We start from the raw sequence: 20,088 nt of genomic DNA, 5'->3' as shown, positions 1-20,088 counted from the left end.
AAGCAAAACTGGAAAAACAAACATACAAGTGGGCTAATTGCAAAGCCAAACAGTGGGGGCTGATCCTTCCAGCACTGCCTGTGAGCAGGACACCATCTTAAACCATATTTTATTGGCTCCCTTACTGGATAGGACAATTACCCACCTTATAAAATATGTTATTTAAAAATGAGGTTAGACAAATTATGTCCAGACCACAGCAACTGATAAAAACATGCAGAGAGGGCTCCCCAAATGACCCTCCATTTGTCTGTGATGCACACAGGATTTGTGTCCCGAGGTTCCACACCACCGCATTGCTGGTCCTTTGGTCACTGTCAGCAGCTTGCTTCAAAATGCTCTACAGTTAACAGAAAAATGAGAAACTTTGCCTCCTGGTTAGGTTCACTTGAGTGAGCAGCGGTGACAGTGACAGGTGCTACAGTCACGGGTTTCTCGCCCCTGTGGTAGGAGCGTGACAGGAAAACAGCATGTGCCCGTGCTGCTGGTTTGTGTGGATCTGCAGCTTGTGCTGAAACACCTGCCTGCAGGCTGGAGCAGCTGAGACATGTGGGTCAGTGCTCTTTGCTGTTGGGCAAAGGGATGGGACAGAACCGTTGTAAACTGCTGCCATAAGATCAATTGGACCAAATCATGGCCACTCTGGGGAATTAGTTTATCTATTAAAACTATCCTTATTTTATTTTTTTAATGTGATGTTGGGGCATGAGAGTTTCGTAGTCGAGATTGTACAGCTGGTTAGCAGTCCTCATGCTGTTGTGTTGCTTGTCTGCCATAAGCAAACTCAAATGCATTAAATAACGTCTTTTTTTTGGCGTTTTTAAACTCCAGTGCGCACATCAGTTTGCTTGGTGCAGATTCTATCCTAGAGTTTGCAATTCCAAATTTCATTTTCAAATCCTTTACTCTTTAAGGTTGCTGCAAGCCTCCTCACTCTCCATCAGTCTCTAGAGGAGTTATCAGCATATAGTGTAGCAGGGGATAGATCTGGGGGCTCACTAATAAAGGAGCAACTCTGATGGAGGTGCTAAGAGTACCGCTTGCTCAGTGGAGAAGGGTGGAGATGCTGACGTGGTTAGCTGTGAAGCAATAGCATTCAAATAGCATCCACAGTACTAGTTTGCTGAGTGTTTACAAAGCATTCAATGGGAGCCTGGAAAACTTATTTCTCTGTCCCCAGAATATGACTGGAACTTCTGGTGGTTGGTATTTGACTGCTTTGGATCTTACATATTTAACCTAAGATATTACTAAAGAAAATGGTAATATTTGCACTGGGACTATCTAATGTTTAGGGCACTGAATAATTAAACTCAACACAGACGTCAAGCTGTTAGCATCTCTGGAAATGTGATTTATTTACATTAGTACTGGGTCAGGTAAAATGTTTCTGTTCACATCATCCTGAACAGAACAGAGAAATTCCCATCTCTTAGAACTGTTTTCAGCAAGTGAACTGTATGTATAAGAAGCAAACACTGGATCACATTTATTTGTTCAGACAAATTTTACATTTTTGGCCCAAAAGTCAAGTTACACCTTCTGCAGAAACTCATACGGCCATCAGAAAAGCACAGGGACAGCACACGTGCATCTATCAGCTAAAGTTCCCAGCTGAAACCTGGAAATAGCGTGATTTTTTTTCAGCACTGTTTACTTTTCCTCAGTGTTCACAAATGTCTTGACCCTGCAATGGAAACCCTTCAGTGACCAAGGCTGTCCTGCAATATTTTTCTCTTTTTCATCTTGTTGAAGCTGTTGTTCTCCAGGGCAGCCATCAGATTTATTGCAAAATTGGTAACTAAGAAAATGAGAATGGATGCGGGATTCTTCACCTGAGCAAATCTTCCCCTTCTCTCCCCCCACAAACCATCCTAAACATTGTACTTTTGGCCTCACAATGCTTACAGTGTCCAAATTTGCTCTCAAGTTTGACTGTCAGGTGAATAGCATGCGAAATTGGGCAATACTCTTGAAAAAGTGAGCAAGATTTGTAACAGCTTTTGCAATCAGGTGGCTTCTACCTGCTGCGTGTTTGCTGAGGCTGATAAGAGCTGAGTGGGTAGCGTGTAGCTGAGTAGTACGTATTTGTAAAGTGCAATCACAGTTCTAGAACAAATTGTGCTTTACAAAAGCCTTAAAGTTGGCATGGAGTGAAAGGAAGGGCTGCTGTGATCACACCATGGACTCCGTGGAGTCTTGCTAAAATAGTGTCTTTGTGCTGCACAAGATGTAGAAGTGGATGTGGACTATACAGTAAGGCTACGCTGGTCAACCTGTACTCCACAAACAAACGAACATTGCAGTTTTATTTATTCTGGGTGGGGGGATGGGGGATGGGGACATGAGGGGGCTGTTACACAAAATCTTAATTTAAATGCTTTGTGGTTATCTGCTGCTGCTGTTCACCCTGCTTTCCTCTGGCTCCTGGCCCTACTTGTGTAGCCAGGTCTCAGCTCCTCTTAACGGTTAGGCAGCCTTGCTTTTCAAGTACACCCTTCTCTGTGGGACTATGGAGGCCATCCACTGACCGGTGCACTGCTTGGCCTCTTCCCACGTGTAGCGGGGCATGTAGCCAAAATCCTTCTGTGCCTTTCTGTAAGAGAAGGTGAATGGGGTGTTCAGTAGAGTGACCAGGTGACGGTTGGTGGAGGGGATGTATCTGACAAACGGCCTGAGCAAGAAGCTCACGATCTCCAGCAGCAGTGAGAAGTAATACAACATTGTCAGAGGCATGGGGAGCCGGGGCTCGATTCCAAACCCCAGGTCCTTGGTCAGCTCATAATTTAGATCTGCGTAGCTCATATGAGGAGTGTCATCTGAGATGTAGTAGAACTTCCCCCTGATGTGCTTGGCTTTCTGTGGGACCCGCAGGGCTTTGGCTGCCTGCACATGTGCCCAGGCAATGTTCCCCACGTACACGGGATTCACCAAAGCCTCCTTCCTGGAGAAGCGCAGGTAGACATTTTTGTTCAAAAGACACTTATCCAGATGACCTTGAAGAAATGGGCATCCTTCTCCAAAAATGTACATGGATCTCAGGGCACAAGTTATCAGTGTGCCCCCATCCTTTAACACCTGGCCATCTGCTTTCAGCACAGAATCCTCTGCCAGTCTCTTACTCTGGGCATAAGGAGATTTGGATACACTCTCATAAGCTGTTTCTTCGTCACCATTGAAAATTGGGTCACCTTTGCAGTTTGGGCCTGCCACTTCTAAGGTACTGGTATATATGAAGTGCTGGACGCTACAGTGGACACATACCTCCAGCAGTAGCTTAGTACCTACAAAAGAGAAACATGCAAGTCAGTCTAGAGCTTTCCAAGCAGTGAAAAGTGAGCTTTTTAGATCAGAAACTCCATCTCTGCCCTGGGATTGGCCAGATCTCCCCTTTCTGCAGCTGGAAGAATCCTGTCCTGAACTGGGCAGCGTGTTCAATGAAACTGAACCTGCTCTGCATCTGTATTTAAGTGGTGTCAGTGCACCTGTTGGAGTTAAACAAGAATATACACTTGCGTGTTGTGGGGGTTTTTTTTATGTCAAGAGTCAAATTTTGCTCTGGCTTAGGTTGGTGTGGATACCAACCACAGATACAGCGGCTTGTGCCTGTTGGTTGGATTGACTTGGCTTAAGGCAGAGAACCTTCAGAAGCTGTCCCTCTCATTAGGTACCATCCATTCTGTGTGTTGAAGCCCCTGTTTTCCAGGCTTGAAGATGCTCTTTTGTGGTTTGCTAAGCAGGGACAGGATTAATGTGGGACCTGAACGTTTGCTCCAAAAGCAGTTTCACCCGGTAGGCGTCTATCCACTATTCAATTGGCTTCAGAACAGGGCTTGAAGGGAAAGATCTGTCAGAACAACGCATGATACCATGTTGTCAACAAGCATAGAGTGCAGTGAGCAAAGTGATGCTTGTGTATGTATGCCTCCTTTTTCAGCATATTCTGGCTTTTACTTGCAGTAATACAGGATTTCTTACTTTAAAACCCTATCATAATGCTTTCATTGAGGAGAGCAGAGTTAAACTGGCAAGTTCAAGGTCTTTCAAGCAGCCAAGAGGGTTAAGCTAGGAAAGCACACTGAAGGGAAAAAGAAATATTTTAATAAATCGAGTTGTTTTAATTGGAAGTAGACTCTTTCCTTTTTCCTCTGAGCTTTGAGGCAAAAATTGCCTTAGTTGTGCATTGTGTAGCGAGAGACATCATGTGTGAAAGAGGCAGTGACTTCGGAACAGAAGATACAGCTCAAAGACATTTGAAAATGTCTTTGGCACAGGAACATTAAGCCAAAACAACTGATATGATATCAGAAGAGTGTGGCCTAAAATCAAGGGGATAAAATCAAACACTAGCAGTGAGGCACATAAATGATCTAACAAATCTGCTCAGTCTGTTACAACAACGACGAAAGGCAGCACAATGCAGAGCAGGCTAGCATTGCTAAAGAGAATGTAATGAATAAAGGGGGTTCAGAGGACCAAGAAATGCTGGCAGCAAAATATGGACCCATTAATGAGTGGGGGATGGGAAGAATTATTGAAGTGAATATTATTAGGGAGCCAAAATTTCTTTTTTCAAGCTTGAACAAGAAAAAGAAAGAAGTTGAAACAAACGGAAAGGAAATCTGGATGAGGCTTGAAGAAACACCAAAGTGCAAAGAAAAAAATGTTACACAGCCATGAATAAATTCACATGAAAAGTGAGTTCATGAAAATCACTGTGTTTAGGTGACACACAAGGCAGAGTCATCTGGAAAATAAATAATTAACACAATATATTATTTAATAAATTAAAAGCTTAATTCCTGACATCAATACTGTTTAGAAAGTGAGGGAAAGTAATAAAGTACAGAAGGGCTAGATAAAATAAAATGAGATAGCAAGTTCTAAAACAAGAAAACATAAAAATTATCCTGGCAGTTTGTATCTGTTCAAGACCAATTTCACCCAAATAAAATGTGTTTTATTTGCAAATCAAGGTAGTATGTAAAAAATGAAAAGGTTCTTACAGTAATGGGATTTTGAGCGCCTTTCACATAGCATGTAATAAAGTCAATTTCCCATGGAGCAGGTCTCCAAGTTTTGCTTGCACACAAAGCCCTTCTGGCTGAGGATCTGATTCACAGAGGGTACTTTTGTTTGGATTATATTTAATTACTTTCTTAACTCCCTTCTGCCTAAAAATTTGCTTCCCTTCCATTCCTAAAAGATTTCTTTGCTCTGATTTTTTTTGTGTGGCATGTGAGACAGAGGAAACCCCTGCATCATGGCAAGTTTAACTTGTTTCCTTCTGTTCTGGTTTGTGAACGTCCACAGCTGATTCCTTGACATGTTTGTATTATGAAAGTTCTGGTTTCTAGGAGAAACAGAACTTTCATCCTGCAAGTCAATGAAGTACGTAGCAGTGTCTTGGCTGGTCAGAAAGCCAGAAGAGCATCAGAATGCAAATGGAGGGAAATAGGGAAGAGGACTGCAGTGTTTGCTGACTGACCTTAGGGTCAATTTGCTCTAGGAGTTGGTCTGGAGTGTGCTTTCATTCTACCAAATGTTATCAGCCAACCCTCACTGGCCCTATGGGCTTATTTCACAGGCAGGCAGACTCTGCTGTGGGGAATCTGAAAGATTTATGAAAGCCTAGATTCTTTGTGCTTAAGTCTAAACCTGCCAAAAGGAACCATTGGGCAGACTTAAATAAACTTTCTAGCTCTGACTCCAGCTCAGAGCTAGAGAGCTTTCTGCTTTTGGGACATTTTAAGATTTGTTTGGGATTTTTGTTGGTTTTTTTTCCCCCCATGAGTTTAGGCAACACATTCTGCTGTGAAAAACAGATTGTAGCAGGAGTATGGTCATAAAGAGAGAGCTTTACAAATCCTCTTTCTGAACTATCACCCTTGTATATTTATTTCTCATACCACCCAATGCAGTTTACAGGAACTTGCCTTTCTGCTCTTCCCTCCTGGCAGGGACCTAAGAAGCTGCCCTCTGGGCTCTAATTTGGCCACTGACAATTTGTGGCTTTGACTGAGCAGAAATGAATGGGTCTGGAAGCACAGACAATGAGCCAGGCTGAAACAGCCCAAATGCCATCCCACTGTTTTTAAGGTGCATGTAAGACACAACTCAACTACAAAGCATGTTCTCTTGCTCTGAACACTGGTGAGTAGCCAATGTTTGTAAAAGTGGTGCCTGTAGAAATATGTTCCTTATTTTTCTGTGAAGAAGCCCAGTATCTGTGGCACAGAGGAACAAAAAAACAGGAAAACCATCCATGTAAATAAGAACATCTTCACCAAGGAGCTGAAGCAACAGAGCCAAGGAGGTCAATGTGCATGCAGGTTAGGCAGTACTAGTTCCCTGAAAGGAATAGGTTTTGGGATCAGAGGGAGGTGAGTGAAGTCGTTCTTTTAGGAAATAAATTTCCTGGCAGCTGATGCCACACAAGCCATTCCTAAGCCAAAAACTTCCCCCTCCATCTGATCTTTTCACAAAGAACGGAGGCTCCTTAGCAGAAAGGGAGATCCATCCCTGAGCGAGAAGTCGCTGAAACCCCTCCCTCCCGTTGCCTTGAGGTTATTGGGGGATTTTTAATGATAAGCTCAAGGTGGGAGAGCACCTGCTCCTCTGAACTGCATTCATGCACACACAGGCGTAATGGCTAACAGGAGGAAAAGGAGAAGAGGAGGAAGAGAAAGAACAGGAAGCAGAGAGCCACAGAGTCTGGAACATAAGCAGCGCAAGTTTGCTGTAATTGCAGCCAAAGCCTGCAGTGTTTGTAAAAATTAAAAAATGTCCACAGGCAGTGATGCCACATGGGGAGGGAGAATAAGAACCGATTTTTCTCAGATGCGCATTGGGATTTCAGAGGTGAATTCACTTCCAGAAAGGTGCACTGATCATGGGATTACGGCTATCCCTGCTGAAGGCAAAGCCTGTGCAGATGTCAGGATGGGCATATGTGAATGCTGACAAGACTGAATGATCCTGCAGTGCCCTGCAGTGGAAAACTGGTGCATACTGGGTGTGGAGAGCAACAGAGATGCACAGGGCTGCACAAATCTGTACAAGATGCAGAAAACCCAGTTAATCTGACTCAAAAAACAGGTCAGGTGTTCCCTTTCCTCAACAGATGATGATTAGCACATAATAGACATGGGTTTGAGAAAGGTGCTTCACCCGCTCACCTGTCACATTCACTTCCCAGAGCAGCTGCTTCTCTATGAGGCCCAAGGTGTCAATGATGGAAGCCGTGTGGATGACGAGGGAGACCCCTTGGCAGGCACGATGCAGGAACGTCACATCTCGGATGTCCCCTTCCAGGATTTTCACCTCAGTCTTACCCTGGAACTCTGCAAGGGCAGCAGAAGACAAAGCAGAAGACCTTATGGGCATCCTAAGAAGAGCACTGAGAGGAGTGGCGAAGGGCTGCGTGGACGCTGACGCTGTGCCTGGGAGGTGCTGACTGCCCAGGCACGGGATTGATATTTTAAGGCTGGCAAAACAGCCAATGGCTATATTCTCAAGTGCTGATTACAGTGCTATAGAAGTCTATCTTGCATTACCTACCATATTTTTGGAGCCGCTCTTCAACATGGTTCTTTCTTTTTTTCTTTTTCTTTTTTTTTTTTTTAAAGAAATCTTTCCCACTGCTAGTCAGGGTCTGAAGCTTCCTTCAGGTGTGACTGTTCTAAAGTTCACAGAGCTTTAGCTATGCATGTTCCGGTGACCAGCTATTTATAAAAGTGTTAACCCAAGCATACCGAACAGCCAGGCATTGCCTGCTCCTGTCTTCAAGGTGATGAATGATCTCTCTCCACCCACAGCATGTGTGCACAGAGCTGTGTTCACACCTATCTTCTGCCCCTTGACCTTGCTCATATTGCAGCTCTTCTAATACATTACTTACAGTTCTGGCACATCTTTTTTATGTACCTCGGCCAGGACTTACTGTGCCTCTTCTAACTCCAGCTCTGTCTCCGTTTCAGCGTCTGTGCTGTGGGGTTATTTTTAGCACGCACATCTTTCTGGTCTAAAACTAAACTCTCAAGGCTGCTCTCCTGAGCTACCTCAGCCCTGATTTGCTTTAACTCCTGCTTTTTAAGCCCCCTCCCTCCCCAGCAGTTAAAGTGTGTGACCCTGGTGCAGCCCTAGTATCAGAGACATCCTTCCTCTAAGTTTTGCTGGGCAGAAGCATCCTTATATACAGCCCAGAACTACGCTAACAAAATTGTGCTGGCACAGGCTGATCACCTGGAGAAATTTATAGTCCGAGGCCATTCTGCTCTCCTGGTAAGCCTGCTGGCCTGGATGGAGCTATGCCATGGGAGAGGAGAGGACTTTCTCAGCATGACTTACAGCTTTTCAGGATGCGGTGTCATTACAGCAAGTCCTCCCGCGAGCCTCTGCTGTGGCTGCACTAGAGGGCTCCCCAGGCACAGCTGCTGGGAAGGGACTCTGCAGCACAGGCAGATGCTCTGTCTTCTTCCAGCGTAATCAAATGCCCATTTCAGATAAGAGAAGAATCTGATTAATTTAATACAGCTTTTAGCCTCAGCCTTGACTGAAATCCTGTGTATCCTACTGCTTTGTCACTGGCTCCAAAGCAGGCAGTATTTCAGCCCATGTCTTCAATGGAGAAACACTAAGAGAGACAGCTGCTGAGGTCTGGAACTGAGTGGGAGTATCTTTTAAAATGGTTTTGTCTCATTATCTCTGTAGCACACTAGAATGTAATCCTGTATTAATTTAACGATTATTCAGATGCAACGGGCTTGAGGGTCTTTTTTTTTTCATCACAGTCAGTTGGTCTGAGATGTGAAATGGGAGTCTAAATGCTCAACATTTACAGAACTGTTACTAAATCTAGAGTTACTGCCCTCCCAGCACAGTCACTGCCACATGCTCTTTCATGCTTTTTCATTTTAAAGAAGCATTCATTTCCTAAGGCTCCATTTTCAGAAGGTTTACACTGACCTCTACTTGTATGGATGCAAAAGCTTCAGGCAATATGGACAGGCCTTTTATTAAGCAACTGGTAGTTAGAATTGCCCTAATAAATATTAGTCTTTGTACAGCCGTTAGGCTGATGTCCATAAGTTATGCTTTGTGGGCCTGCAGTAATCCAAAGGGTTGAAATACATGGTTTTCACAATGTAAATTCTGGTATGTGGCCCCTTCAGAGTGGTTGCTGTGCCTGGGCAGGAGTTAGGAAAATAGAAGCTTTTACACATGCAAACCAAAGCTTTTAGGAAAAATAGAAAAAAGAAACTTGTCCCTTTTAAAGCTGATGACAGGGAAAGTTGGTATCAGTCACTGGAAAGCTGCTGACTAGCTGCTTTGTGACTCGTTTGGGCTTGCATTTAAGTTGTGTGTGTGACATAAGGCAGGAAAGCTGCTCCTCCATTCCACTTTACTCAGCAGAAGTTTCCCTGGTAAGTACAGTACGGGCCTTGTTCACTTTACCAGCATAAGCTAGATGTCAGGAATCAGCAGATTGATCTTGTTTTGCTCTGGGGGAAGCAGAAAACTAGTGTGAGTTTGGAAGCAGAGAGAGGAAAGAAGAAATGACTGACAGACAGTGGTTTCAATCTGAGATGGACAGCAAAGAAAAACTTGATTTGCATATGGGCAAATCATTCCCCTAGTGTCAAAAAAGCACGTGTGTGTCATGTGGGAGGGGGAGAAAGAGAATAAATTCAACCCAGCTCTCTATTTTTGCATACAGTGATTATGAGAAAGTGTCTACTCACTGGGAAAGCTTCTTCTACTTCATCAACGGGTTCTGTGTCCTCTGACCTGCAAGTAACGTTCCCTGCTTGCTACGGAGTAGTTTTTGCTTGGAAATGCAATGATTACTTGATAAAATTTGATCTCCTGTTGTGAGCAGTGCCTGACTCAGCAATACAGTTGGACTACTTGCCCTAAGCTGTCTTTCTCTTTTCTATGTGTTGTTTGATGTTCAAGCAAACAGTAATGTCTGTGAGACTTCAGTAGCTTGAATTACTTAATATTCTTTTATAGAGGTCCTAAAGGCTGTGGGGTGGATGGTGGGGAAAGGTGTTCCTCTTGAGAGATCTCCACCTCCCTGCTCAACTGGATGGTTCATTACAATGATCTACTTTGTGTATTCATAGGACAAAATTAAAAACTGCGTCTTATTTTCATTTGTAAAGGGTAAAGCAATTTGTTTGCTTCTTTACCTAGGGAAGTTGTGATGTCTATTCTGTTCCCAGTTCAACTACTGGGATGTTCTGTTGCTACTCTGCCCTTCTGTTTCGAACGCAGTCATAAAGGCAAACAAATGTCTACAATGTCGAGCAAAAAGCCAGGAGGAAGTTTGCCAGAGCAGGAACTTTCCGTCAGCAAAAGTCCTGGAAAAAAAAAATCATTCCTTCTCCCTCTACTTTCCTTCTACTTTGGAGCAATACAGGGTTAGCAGTGCAAAACCACTCAATGCTCAAGCATCACACAACCTCTGTCTCTGAAGAATGACATGAAATGAGGGTTCAGGGGGAAAACGGGGAGATGTACAGAGGGATGAGACAAAGGTGAATCAATGCTTTGAAATAGTGAGAATTCCTCTTGAGAACAACCTGGGAGTTTCCAACTTTTACAGAAGTTCCAGTGCAATAGTGAGCAAAAAAAGAATTGCATAAGTGGAAGCACAGGAAAGGCAGAAAGATAAATTTGAAGTGGAGATGGGATGTAGGAAACCCAAGGCACCAAACTACCATGTTCAACATGACATTCATTCTCAACCACACAGTGTAACTGGGTAGACTCCAGCTCATGGCACTTGACATTGGCTGGATCATCCTGGACTCCCTAGGGCTGTGGAACACCACAAATGGCACTGTTTTATGCAGTTTTATGCTCTCTATAATGAGAGCAATGGTCAAAAACTCAGCAGGAAACTTGCTTGGACAAAAGAGAAGTGTCCCTGGGTGTCTCCTGGCACAAAGAGCTGTAACTTGAACATACGCTTGTGTCTTACTACCCGCAGCCCTGACTTTGCAAAGATCCTGCAAGTAAAAGGTGCTCAAGAGCTTAGTAAGAAAACCACTCAGCTCTGCTCCCGGCTGTTCAAGAAATCCAAACAACATGTGCCAGCCAGTAAAAGTCCCTGCAGCAAAAATAATGCAAGTCAGAAGACTCCAGTCCCCCAGTTTTTGCAGCAGACCTGCATTTGGTATAGGAGTCACTGTGCTAGAGAAGAGCTTGAAAGGGAATGGCAAGAAAATATTTCAGGTAGTCACAAGCACAAGCGCTGTAGTTACGGAGATGTAGTTACAGAGGCTGATACAGACAGAGGAACTGCCAGTCCAAGTGCAGGGGCTCCAGGCTGTTCAAACACATCTGAAATGCCAGCCTGTTGTTCCCACTACCTGTTTCTGGGGGATAAAACCCTCTGATAACTGATTTTCCCCTTCCTCCTGTGCTGGTCAGATAGGCAGCGGGAATGTTGCAAGGAGGGGGAGTGTCTGGGCAGTGTTCAGTGGAGGAAGGAGGGAGGATAAGGAAAGAGGGCATAGAGCTTTCCTATTAGCAAAAAAAGGAACAGCGAAACCTTTACTGCAGCCCAGCCAAGATTATTCTCACACAAACAGTCTTTTTCACTCCCCAGGAAGCTCCGTTATCCCCCCAAAGCTCTCCTGGCCTGAAGCAGCGCAGATGCTTCTGTTGCTGCATCAGTGCTGAACCGCACGCGCTCCCGCTGCTGCAGGCGCTGCAGCCTCTACTGCAGCTGCAGGTTTTGTCACTGCGGGAACTGCCTGGAAATCAGAGCAGGAAGGGCTGCGGCAGGGCTCAAGGGCATCTAGAAAATCCTCAGTGAAACGCTGAATGAGATTTAACTAGCAGGAAGCCTGAGTTGTACAAAACCGTCCTAAAGGCTTGTGCAATTTGCGTTAGGTTTATGGTGCACTGTTGCTCCTCTTTGATGACAGTTAAACACCTTCTAGAAAGATTGTGTGTCCCTAGCAAGCTGTACAGGGATATTGCATGAGAATTCCCATATGATTGCCCGTATACAGGAAGAACAATCTTGAGGTTAGGACGTGATAGAGGAAAGCATTGTCAAACAAATGTCTGATGTAGGCACTGAAGAACATGATTGAACTTAGGTTCCTGCACGCTTTTTTATAGATGTGCTCAGGATCCCAGGAAAGGGGATGTTTAAAATATAATACTCTGAACTGCTTTCCCCACCATAGGTTGTTTCTGACGCTGGGCGTATCACTCATTTGTGCTGTCTCCAGTCCATTCAAGAAGCTGGAGTCCTGACTTGCCCTTTGCAAATGGGTCCTGTGTCTTCTGTGCATAGCACAAAAGGGTTCGATAATAATAACAACAGGTTTTAAGATACCTTATCACAACTCTCAGCCAGCAGAACGCTATATCACTAATCACAGGTTGAGGAAAACCATTAGCACTGGTGTCCACATCTTTGCCACTGCCTTCTAGTGTAGCACATCAGAGCCCAGGACAGAATGTTCTGGGTTACACAGCCCCCCGCCCCCGCCCCAGTATGGCGATGCTTGCATTTCCCTTCCGTCCAGCAGAAGTGTGAGATTTTTGCACTAATTTTGCTCTGTGGGTTTTAATGTAATAGAAGTCAGGTTGAAGGCAACCTATTTAGTGCATTAACAGCACAGAGTTTCTCTCTTCACATCTATCTTACGTTTTGCATCTGATTTCTGTGCTGGAGGGAGAGGAATTCCTTGAAATAAGACCTCTATCTGCGAGTCTGAGTTTGGGTGGGAGGTAAAGACTTCCCTGCTATCCATCTGAGACAACAGCACATATACCCGTGACAGATAGATCTCACGAGATGGTACTTACTTCCAAACCTCCCAAGTGCTTCATTGCTAAAGGCTTTGTCCAGCAGTCGGACCTCAGCCAGCGGCTCCTCTTCTTCCAACAGCAAGCGGACAATCCTCTGGCCAAGAAATCCTCCTGCTCCTGTCACCAGACATCTTACCCCAGCCAGGGACATTGCTCTGGGCTGCTCCTCGGTGGCGAACAGGCTATCTCTTGAGCTTAGACCGTCCGGTTCACCTCCTGCCTGAGGAAATGAACATAAAACATCAACCTCTGGCATCTTTACAAATCCAAGGGTGTTACAGAAAGAGAGACTACTGGAAAACAAACTCTAACCTCTACATTAAACAACGATTTTTAAAGCACGTCTTACTTTTGCTAGCTATTTCTATTCAGAAGTAACCTATGCATTTTTTCCATGCAAAGAAAAGAACTATTTAAAAACTATTACAAACTAAAGAAATTAACAAATCTGAAAATGCTCAAAATCAACTTCAATGCCAAACAAACCCCACAAAAGTCTGCCTCAATCCTTGGTTCCACCTCTCTAGCGCTCAAAAGACTGTGGGGACAGATTTGCCTGTACTTATATACCGCAGAGCACCACCTCAGTGATTTTGCTTTCCCTCCCTCTCGTGTGCCTCCTTTGTGGTGTTCCCACCCCTCCTCCCCTCTCGAAGAGGAAGGCTCTGGATGCAGCAGGGTCGGAGCGCCTGCCTAGATGTGATCCTGCATGCCTAAATCCACAGAGTGTAATCCCTCATACTCATAATTCTCCATAGCTGCACTTGCTTGTGTCATACAGTGTAAATATGAAGGGAGAGAACACTAAAATTAAATGGAAATAGCAGGAGCAGCTGTTTATAACTGAGAGGTAGGCTCTACTGCTGTTTTGTTTTTTTTTTTTTTTTTTTAATACTGGACTGCCCATTATAGCATGGGTTTCTCACTCTCTCTCTGTGTGAGGCCGAAAACTAACTTCTGGGATTTTGTATTTTTTCAGTATCCTTGAGGCATTTGAAGTGATGAAATGGTCTCATGTACAGACTGTTTAAATTAAAGCTGCTGGAGAAATAGATTCACCTCTGAAATGTCTAGTGCGAGAGCACCTAGTTAGAATGAGGCTGTGCCTGGCTGTTTGTGCCTTTGCAGTGAACCGTGTCATTACTTTTTACATCTCCAAAACACAGGGGAAATGCCCAGCTATTTCTCCCTAGGGTTTTACTCCAGTTTAAGCAAAACTCTTTTCCAGTGTGAGACCAGGGCAGGGCTTAGGCATTAGCCTGAAGCTCATAATACCTGCACCGGTGTTATATTGCCAGGTCTTTGTGTGCTGTCAGGACACACTGACTGAAGCCGTATTTCTCTCCCAAGCAGGGACAGGCAGACCTGCCTTAAGGGAAGGCTGCTGCTACGGGACATTACAAAAAAGCCCAGCAACACAGCTAATTAGGCTGAAATCGCTAGAAAGGGGATCATAACTGATTTCAGGCACAGCAGGAATGGATCTCTAAAAATGCTTTACTTGCATTCGTGCAACTAACTCCCGAACTGCCTTTTTTATTCTGTGGTCATGAATTTTGTTCGCTCATTGAAGAGAGCCCTGGAGAAAAGCTATAGAAGAAACACCAGCCGCACGTTGTTACTAGAGCAAAACCGGGCCTGCAAGTGACAGCAGGAAAGCAAAACCCTTTCTGTTGGAGGAGAAAGAAGTTTCTAGCTGACGCAGATGACAAAGTTTTGGCAACTGTTTCGATCACAGAGTCCTTGAAAATCCTTCCCTTACCCCAACAAAGCTTTTAAAAAATTGTTATCAGTGCTTCTTTCCTTGGCTTCTCTCAGACAGGACCTTGACATTGTATGTTCTTATCAGAAGCTGCTGCAAATTAATTTTGTGTAGTGCATGCGTTTTGCAAGGAAAAATAACTGACCAAAGCCTGCTGCTGCAACTGGTGTTCTCTGAAACAGTCCTTACTTTTTATGTTTAAAATGGAAATAAAATTTAAGAGGCATTATTAAAACAGACAACACTACACAGCCTCGTAGGATAGAAAGCATTTTCCTACACCAAGCTTACGTATTAGAATGACCAAGTTTAGCAGGGGTAATGCTTTGTATGAGAATATATGTGCTGCGTAGGGGACTGACTGTAGGGAGATTTATTGCTGCGGTGCTTTTGTCCTCTTAGGTGCTACTGGGCCACATGTTTGGCATAGTTTGAGGGAATTTTCTACATCGCTACGTAGCAGCCTTCATTTGAACTGCCACTTGTGGATGTCAGGGATCAGACAGCAGCAGTTTATTCAATTCAAGTGTAGACCTGCTGCTGGTTCTTCCTACGGTGTCACCTAGAGACAATGTCTTCATCTGCTCTTTCTTCTAGAAACTGCTGTATGGGGTTGCTGAGTGGCACAACAGTTCCTCTGTGCTGCAAACAAGACTGGCTCTGGTGTTCCCTGAAGGACATGGAGGCAGATGCTGGAATGGGCTGTAGGCCCCAGAATGGTGTCAATGAGCAGCAAGGCCAGAGCACACCAGATCCCTGACCACCAGGAACAACTTGAAGAAATTCAGAGCTGTTGCACAGGTTTGGCATTTGCAGACTAAAACAATTCAGCAACATCTAAAAAGTTTGCCAACTCTGCATTCTGTGTCAAGGCATAGTCATTCTTTAACTATGTTGTCTTCTCCTCCTTCACTTTGTTGTAAAACAAGGACTTCACAATCTGGTGTTTTGCTGATGTACACAGAGGTGGATGGTAGAATGGGTTGCATGCCTAAGAGTATCATTTTAGAAAATCAGAGCTTGCAAATTTTGGCTTGTGTTGGAGCATTGCTATACATGGACTAAGTGCATAGCTTAGCACATATGCAATCCACTATGTCGCTAATCTGCTGGTCCAGGAACAATGTTGGTCCTCTGGCTTTATGGGTGCTTACTATGACGAAGATACTTGGGGGCAATGGCTGTCTGCTGTTAGGAGGATGTATTTTCTTAGCCTTGTCACAAGGAGTAAAAAGGGTTTGGGATGAAAAGACAGCAAGAGAGAAATAGTGAAGGGAAAATTCCCAGCAGAACTGAGAACAAACTGTCTCATGGTACTGGGATGAATAAATGTGATAGCATTGCAGAGCACAGAAGTTTTAGGTAGGATAAAATATTACGCTTTTACAGAGGACAATTGTGCCATCAGGCAAAAGACGCCATGCAGGAGTAGGAAAAGAAGGACAGATCCTTTTGTCCAGAAAAGAAATCTGGTTCAGGAAAGGAGTTTCTGGAGTCTGACCTGTTGTCCAGACTGATGAGAGCTGAAGCAGGGAAAAGCAAAGGCATGCTCGTTATTTAACTGGACCTTTTGCTGTCTAAACATAGAGCAATTGTGGCCAAAAAGCCGTAAAAAATTCATGTGCTTCTAATACGAAAAATGTATGTGTTTCTTACTATCATATGCCCGTAAGCTCAAAATGCTTACATGCTTGCAGCTCTGGGAAAGAGGGTGTACTTTGAGATGTAGTTTTCCCTAGGAAAGCTTCTCCCCTTCAGGGTGGGAGGCAATGTTCCCTCCTGGAAACATTTTCCTCTCTCTTCTGGTTACACATTGAGAAGAGGTAACAAAACTTAAGTTATTAACTTTTGGACAGCTGCGCTGTATCAAACTCGGAATAAACACAACTTCTCACAGAGGGGAACAGTTTTAAGACACTTTAACCAAGGTATGAAGATAACCGCCTTAAGAGGCCTCAATGTTTCTTTGTTTTCAGACCTGATGAATAAAATTTATCTCCTGTTTCAGTAGTACCAAAATTCTTTTGGTAGAAGGGAGAAAGTGGTTGTAAACTTTCATTACATGATCTTCAAGATGAGAAAAACTTAGTTGTAGTATTCTTCGCTATATTAGACAGCACAAGTTGGGCAATTAACTAGAAACATTTTAGTCTCATTTTCCCTTTAGTTTAGCAGAACTGTGTTTCCTCAACTGAAACTGATGAGTGAATTATATATTTAAAGGCTGTAGAAATTTGCACCATATGCTGAAAGAAAATGTTTATATTTGGATCCATTTTGTAGATAAACTACCCTTGTAAATAGACTGATTCCCTGTCCCTGCTACATCCTCCAGGGATGCTGTGAGGCAGCAGGGTTTGATTAGGCCTTAACCCACATGTTTACAATCTCTTTGGGCACAGTTCTTTTGAAATATTTGACCTTGGCTTGAATTTGTATCAGAGATATTCACAACAATCAAATACAGAAAAGCAGGACAGAGTGTAGACAACGGGGTATGAGACTTTGGTACGCATTGGCACAAGCCTAATCCAAATCATTACAAACTTCCAAAGTCTTGGAAAAGTTGTAGGACGGGCTTCTTCAATAGACTGCCAGTGTTGTCGAACCCTGTGAGCTCCTTTTTTAAGCTCACTCACCAAATAGCTTTCTTTTTCCCTCAGAAAATGCTTTTTGCAGCCTCTTTCAGAGATATAGGTGCAGCTCCATGGTGGCTGATCACAGCAACACACTGTTACAGCAGGGTACAGATCTGATGTGTGGCTGTTATTTTACGATTCTGTGATGCACCCCAACAATTTAGATCGAAAGGAGCCTCTGGAGGTCTCTGACCCACCTCTTCTCAAAGCAGCATCAGACTACACAAGGTTGCTCAGGACCTTGCCCAGTCTCCATCTCTAAGGATGGAGATTTCGCAAACCCTCTGTTGCAGTGTCTGACCACCCTCCTGGTGATTTTTTTCCCACTAATTTCTAACTGTAACTTTCTTCATTGCAACTTATGCACATTGCCTTTCACCCTTTTACTGTGCACACCCAAGAAGCTGGTCTGCATCTTCTACCTTCAACTGAGTAGTAAAAGATAGAAATAAGGTCCCCCTTCCCCCTACCTTTAGCCTTCTCAGGTCTGAGAACACCCAGTTGTCTCACTGTCTTCTTGTACATCCTTCAAGTCCATCAAATTGTGCGACGTAGTAGTATCCCTCAAGTCTTATCTGCTAGGCTGTCAGTCTGCTGGCAAGGTTTATTATTACTGGAACAGAGAGGAAGGCCTCCATGTGAAGGCCTCTGGAAGATCACTGCAGACACTGTTATCTCTGTGAGAAATTCAGGTCTAAACAGAGTGAGCTAACAAGGCTAGCTTCTCTCTTCTGCCTCCTTAAGGCCAATCTAAAGTAGGGCTTATGCAGAAGATCGCTTCTTGATAGCATGGCTCCTCCTGCACACATGAGGGAGGTGGGCACCAGGATGTCTGCCAGTTGCCAAGCAGGCTGCCACAGGGGGTCTGCACTGCTGTGAGCTGGCTCTTTGCCCCAAAAGTGTTAGTCTTCCATGGGCGGTGGCTTGCCCTTGAAGCCTCAGCTGAAGAGTGGCTTTATCATTTGCCCCCAGGATGCACATGTTCGATTCTGTAGTGGTTCCCCTTTGGTACAGATCCCTGTGGATTGATACTCACACAAACCAGTAAAATCTTCCATTCCTCTTACTCCCAGAGGGCATGCAGAACTGTCCAAGTATACAGGCATTGCCTCAATTTTGGAATACACGCTGATCTGAAAGGGGAGAAAGGGCTAGGAGGATATTACAGAATCACAGAATGGTTCAAGTTGGAAGGGACCTTAAAGATCATCTAGTTCCAACCCCCCTGCCATGGGCAGGAACACCTCCCACTAGACCAGGCTGCTCAAAGCCTCATCCAATGATGTTCTATATCTTTGTATAGGTTGAAAAATCAGACAGAAAAATTCTATGGCTGTAAAGGGCCCACAGCAAGAGACAGGACTGGAGAACAAGATATTTCACCTCTGTGATGCTGCTTATTCCAAAAGCCTGCAGTCCTGGACCTCTACTGACCTTCGTTTCACTTGCAAGTGCTCCATGCCTCTTCAAATCTGGCACCAGATGTACTGTGTTAGACATCCAGATCACAGGAGTTGCAAATTAGTGGCCTCTGCAAACATTTCTGGTTTAAGATGTTTATGCTGTCTTATACGACAAACCTATAGAACAGCTTGATCAAAGGCTGCAATTTGTCTGCCTACTTTTAGTAGGGTTCACATGTCCTTCAGCTCCACCTGCCCTCCTACCCTCCACCCCCAGCTTCAGTGCCATGGGAAAAACAGAGAAGGTGAGTTACAAGCTGTTTCTTCCCAAATCGTAAAATAAACCATTGTATTTATTTTCATGATGTGACATTGCCTTTCCTTCAAAATAGATTTCACTCGCATGGTACTCAACAATGGTATAAATGAAAGCACCACAAGTCAGCTCAGCTGTGCAGGCAATTTCCGTCATGATTGTTTCAACTCCAGTAGACGTCTCTGAGTTTCTTAAGATAGCTTTCCTCCTTGAAAGATTTCCTTCACAATTGTAACAATCACATTCTTTCCAGCATCTTGTTTTGTTGGCTTTACATGAATGCTGGGAGTCTGGAATCTGAAATATGAGGGTTTTTTCTGCGTCAGCAGAGCGGTCTTGAGTAGCAACTCTGCTCCAAGGAGCACAGGAGGGGCATGAGCGAGCCAGCCATGCCATGCATGGAGCACTGAGAGAGTCTGACTGCAAGTTGAAGGCGTCAAAGAGAAATGCAGGTGAGAAATGGATGGTTTTTCAGTACAGCCTCTCACTATCTATTTTCCCATTTCACAGCATCAGCTCCAGAAGACAGCAGCTACATTCAGGCACCTGCTCACTCTCGCCGCCTGCTAGTGGCAACAGAACCCAGGTCTCAGGAAGAAACTTGAACAGAGAAGGGATGAGCATGCATTTCTGTTACCTTGGAGGTTAAGGGTTTATGCTGCTCTGTGCTGACAGCAGGCGCAACACTGTCTCTGCATCATCTCCCGAGAGCAAAGGCCGCATGCTGCTCGGGTGGTGCCGGCATCTCCTGCCCACTCTGTCAGCCTGTGCCGGCCACACTCATCCGTGGGCAGAGACCAGGGCACCGGGTGAGTTATTTACACACTGCCACAAACTTGTGCTGTGCTCTGAGCACGTGTAGGTCCTGACCACTGCTCGGATGAGTTTGCTGCACAAATTAACTATGTAGTGAAGGAAGAGCTTCTCTCGGCAGGAAGCACAAGGTGTTGCTTTGGTTACTAGCGATTTCGTTGCTCTGCATTTAGAAGCAGTGGGCAAGAACTGCCCCCACCTCCAAAGGGTAGCTGTGGTGCCTGTTAGCTGATGTGTCTTCTTTCTGTATCTGCTGTGAATACATCCAGGAAAGCTCAAGCTATGGAAGATATCAGCCACAACACACACTGCCCCGGA

General features: G+C 44.5%; 1 protein-coding gene across 2 annotated transcripts; it reads right to left on the bottom strand.

Annotated features, from left to right (window-relative positions):
• Positions 1 to 1,358: 1,358 nt before the first annotated feature.
• On the bottom strand, positions 1,359 to 20,056 carry LOC134523865 (3 beta-hydroxysteroid dehydrogenase/Delta 5-->4-isomerase-like). 2 transcript variants are annotated; one of them, XM_063353325.1, is made up of 4 exons: positions 17,709 to 20,056; positions 12,835 to 13,057; positions 7,179 to 7,343; positions 1,359 to 3,284 (listed from the first exon to the last, which is right to left on the bottom strand). In XM_063353325.1, exons 2-4 carry the CDS (start codon positions 12,986 to 12,988, stop codon positions 2,470 to 2,472), a joined length of 1,134 nt encoding a protein of 377 aa, XP_063209395.1. In that variant the 5' UTR covers positions 12,989 to 13,057; positions 17,709 to 20,056; the 3' UTR covers positions 1,359 to 2,469. The 2 variants fall into 2 exon arrangements, with proteins under 2 accessions (XP_063209395.1, XP_063209386.1); XM_063353316.1 differs by lacking the exon at positions 17,709 to 20,056 and having other exon boundaries at positions 12,835 to 13,093.
• Between the last annotated feature and the right edge of the window lie 32 nt (positions 20,057 to 20,088).

Source organism: Chroicocephalus ridibundus, chromosome 1, assembly GCF_963924245.1.
Source record: "Chroicocephalus ridibundus chromosome 1, bChrRid1.1, whole genome shotgun sequence".
Lineage (NCBI taxonomy): Eukaryota > Metazoa > Chordata > Aves > Charadriiformes > Laridae > Chroicocephalus > Chroicocephalus ridibundus.
This window is presented reverse-complemented; position numbering and strand designations above follow the sequence as displayed.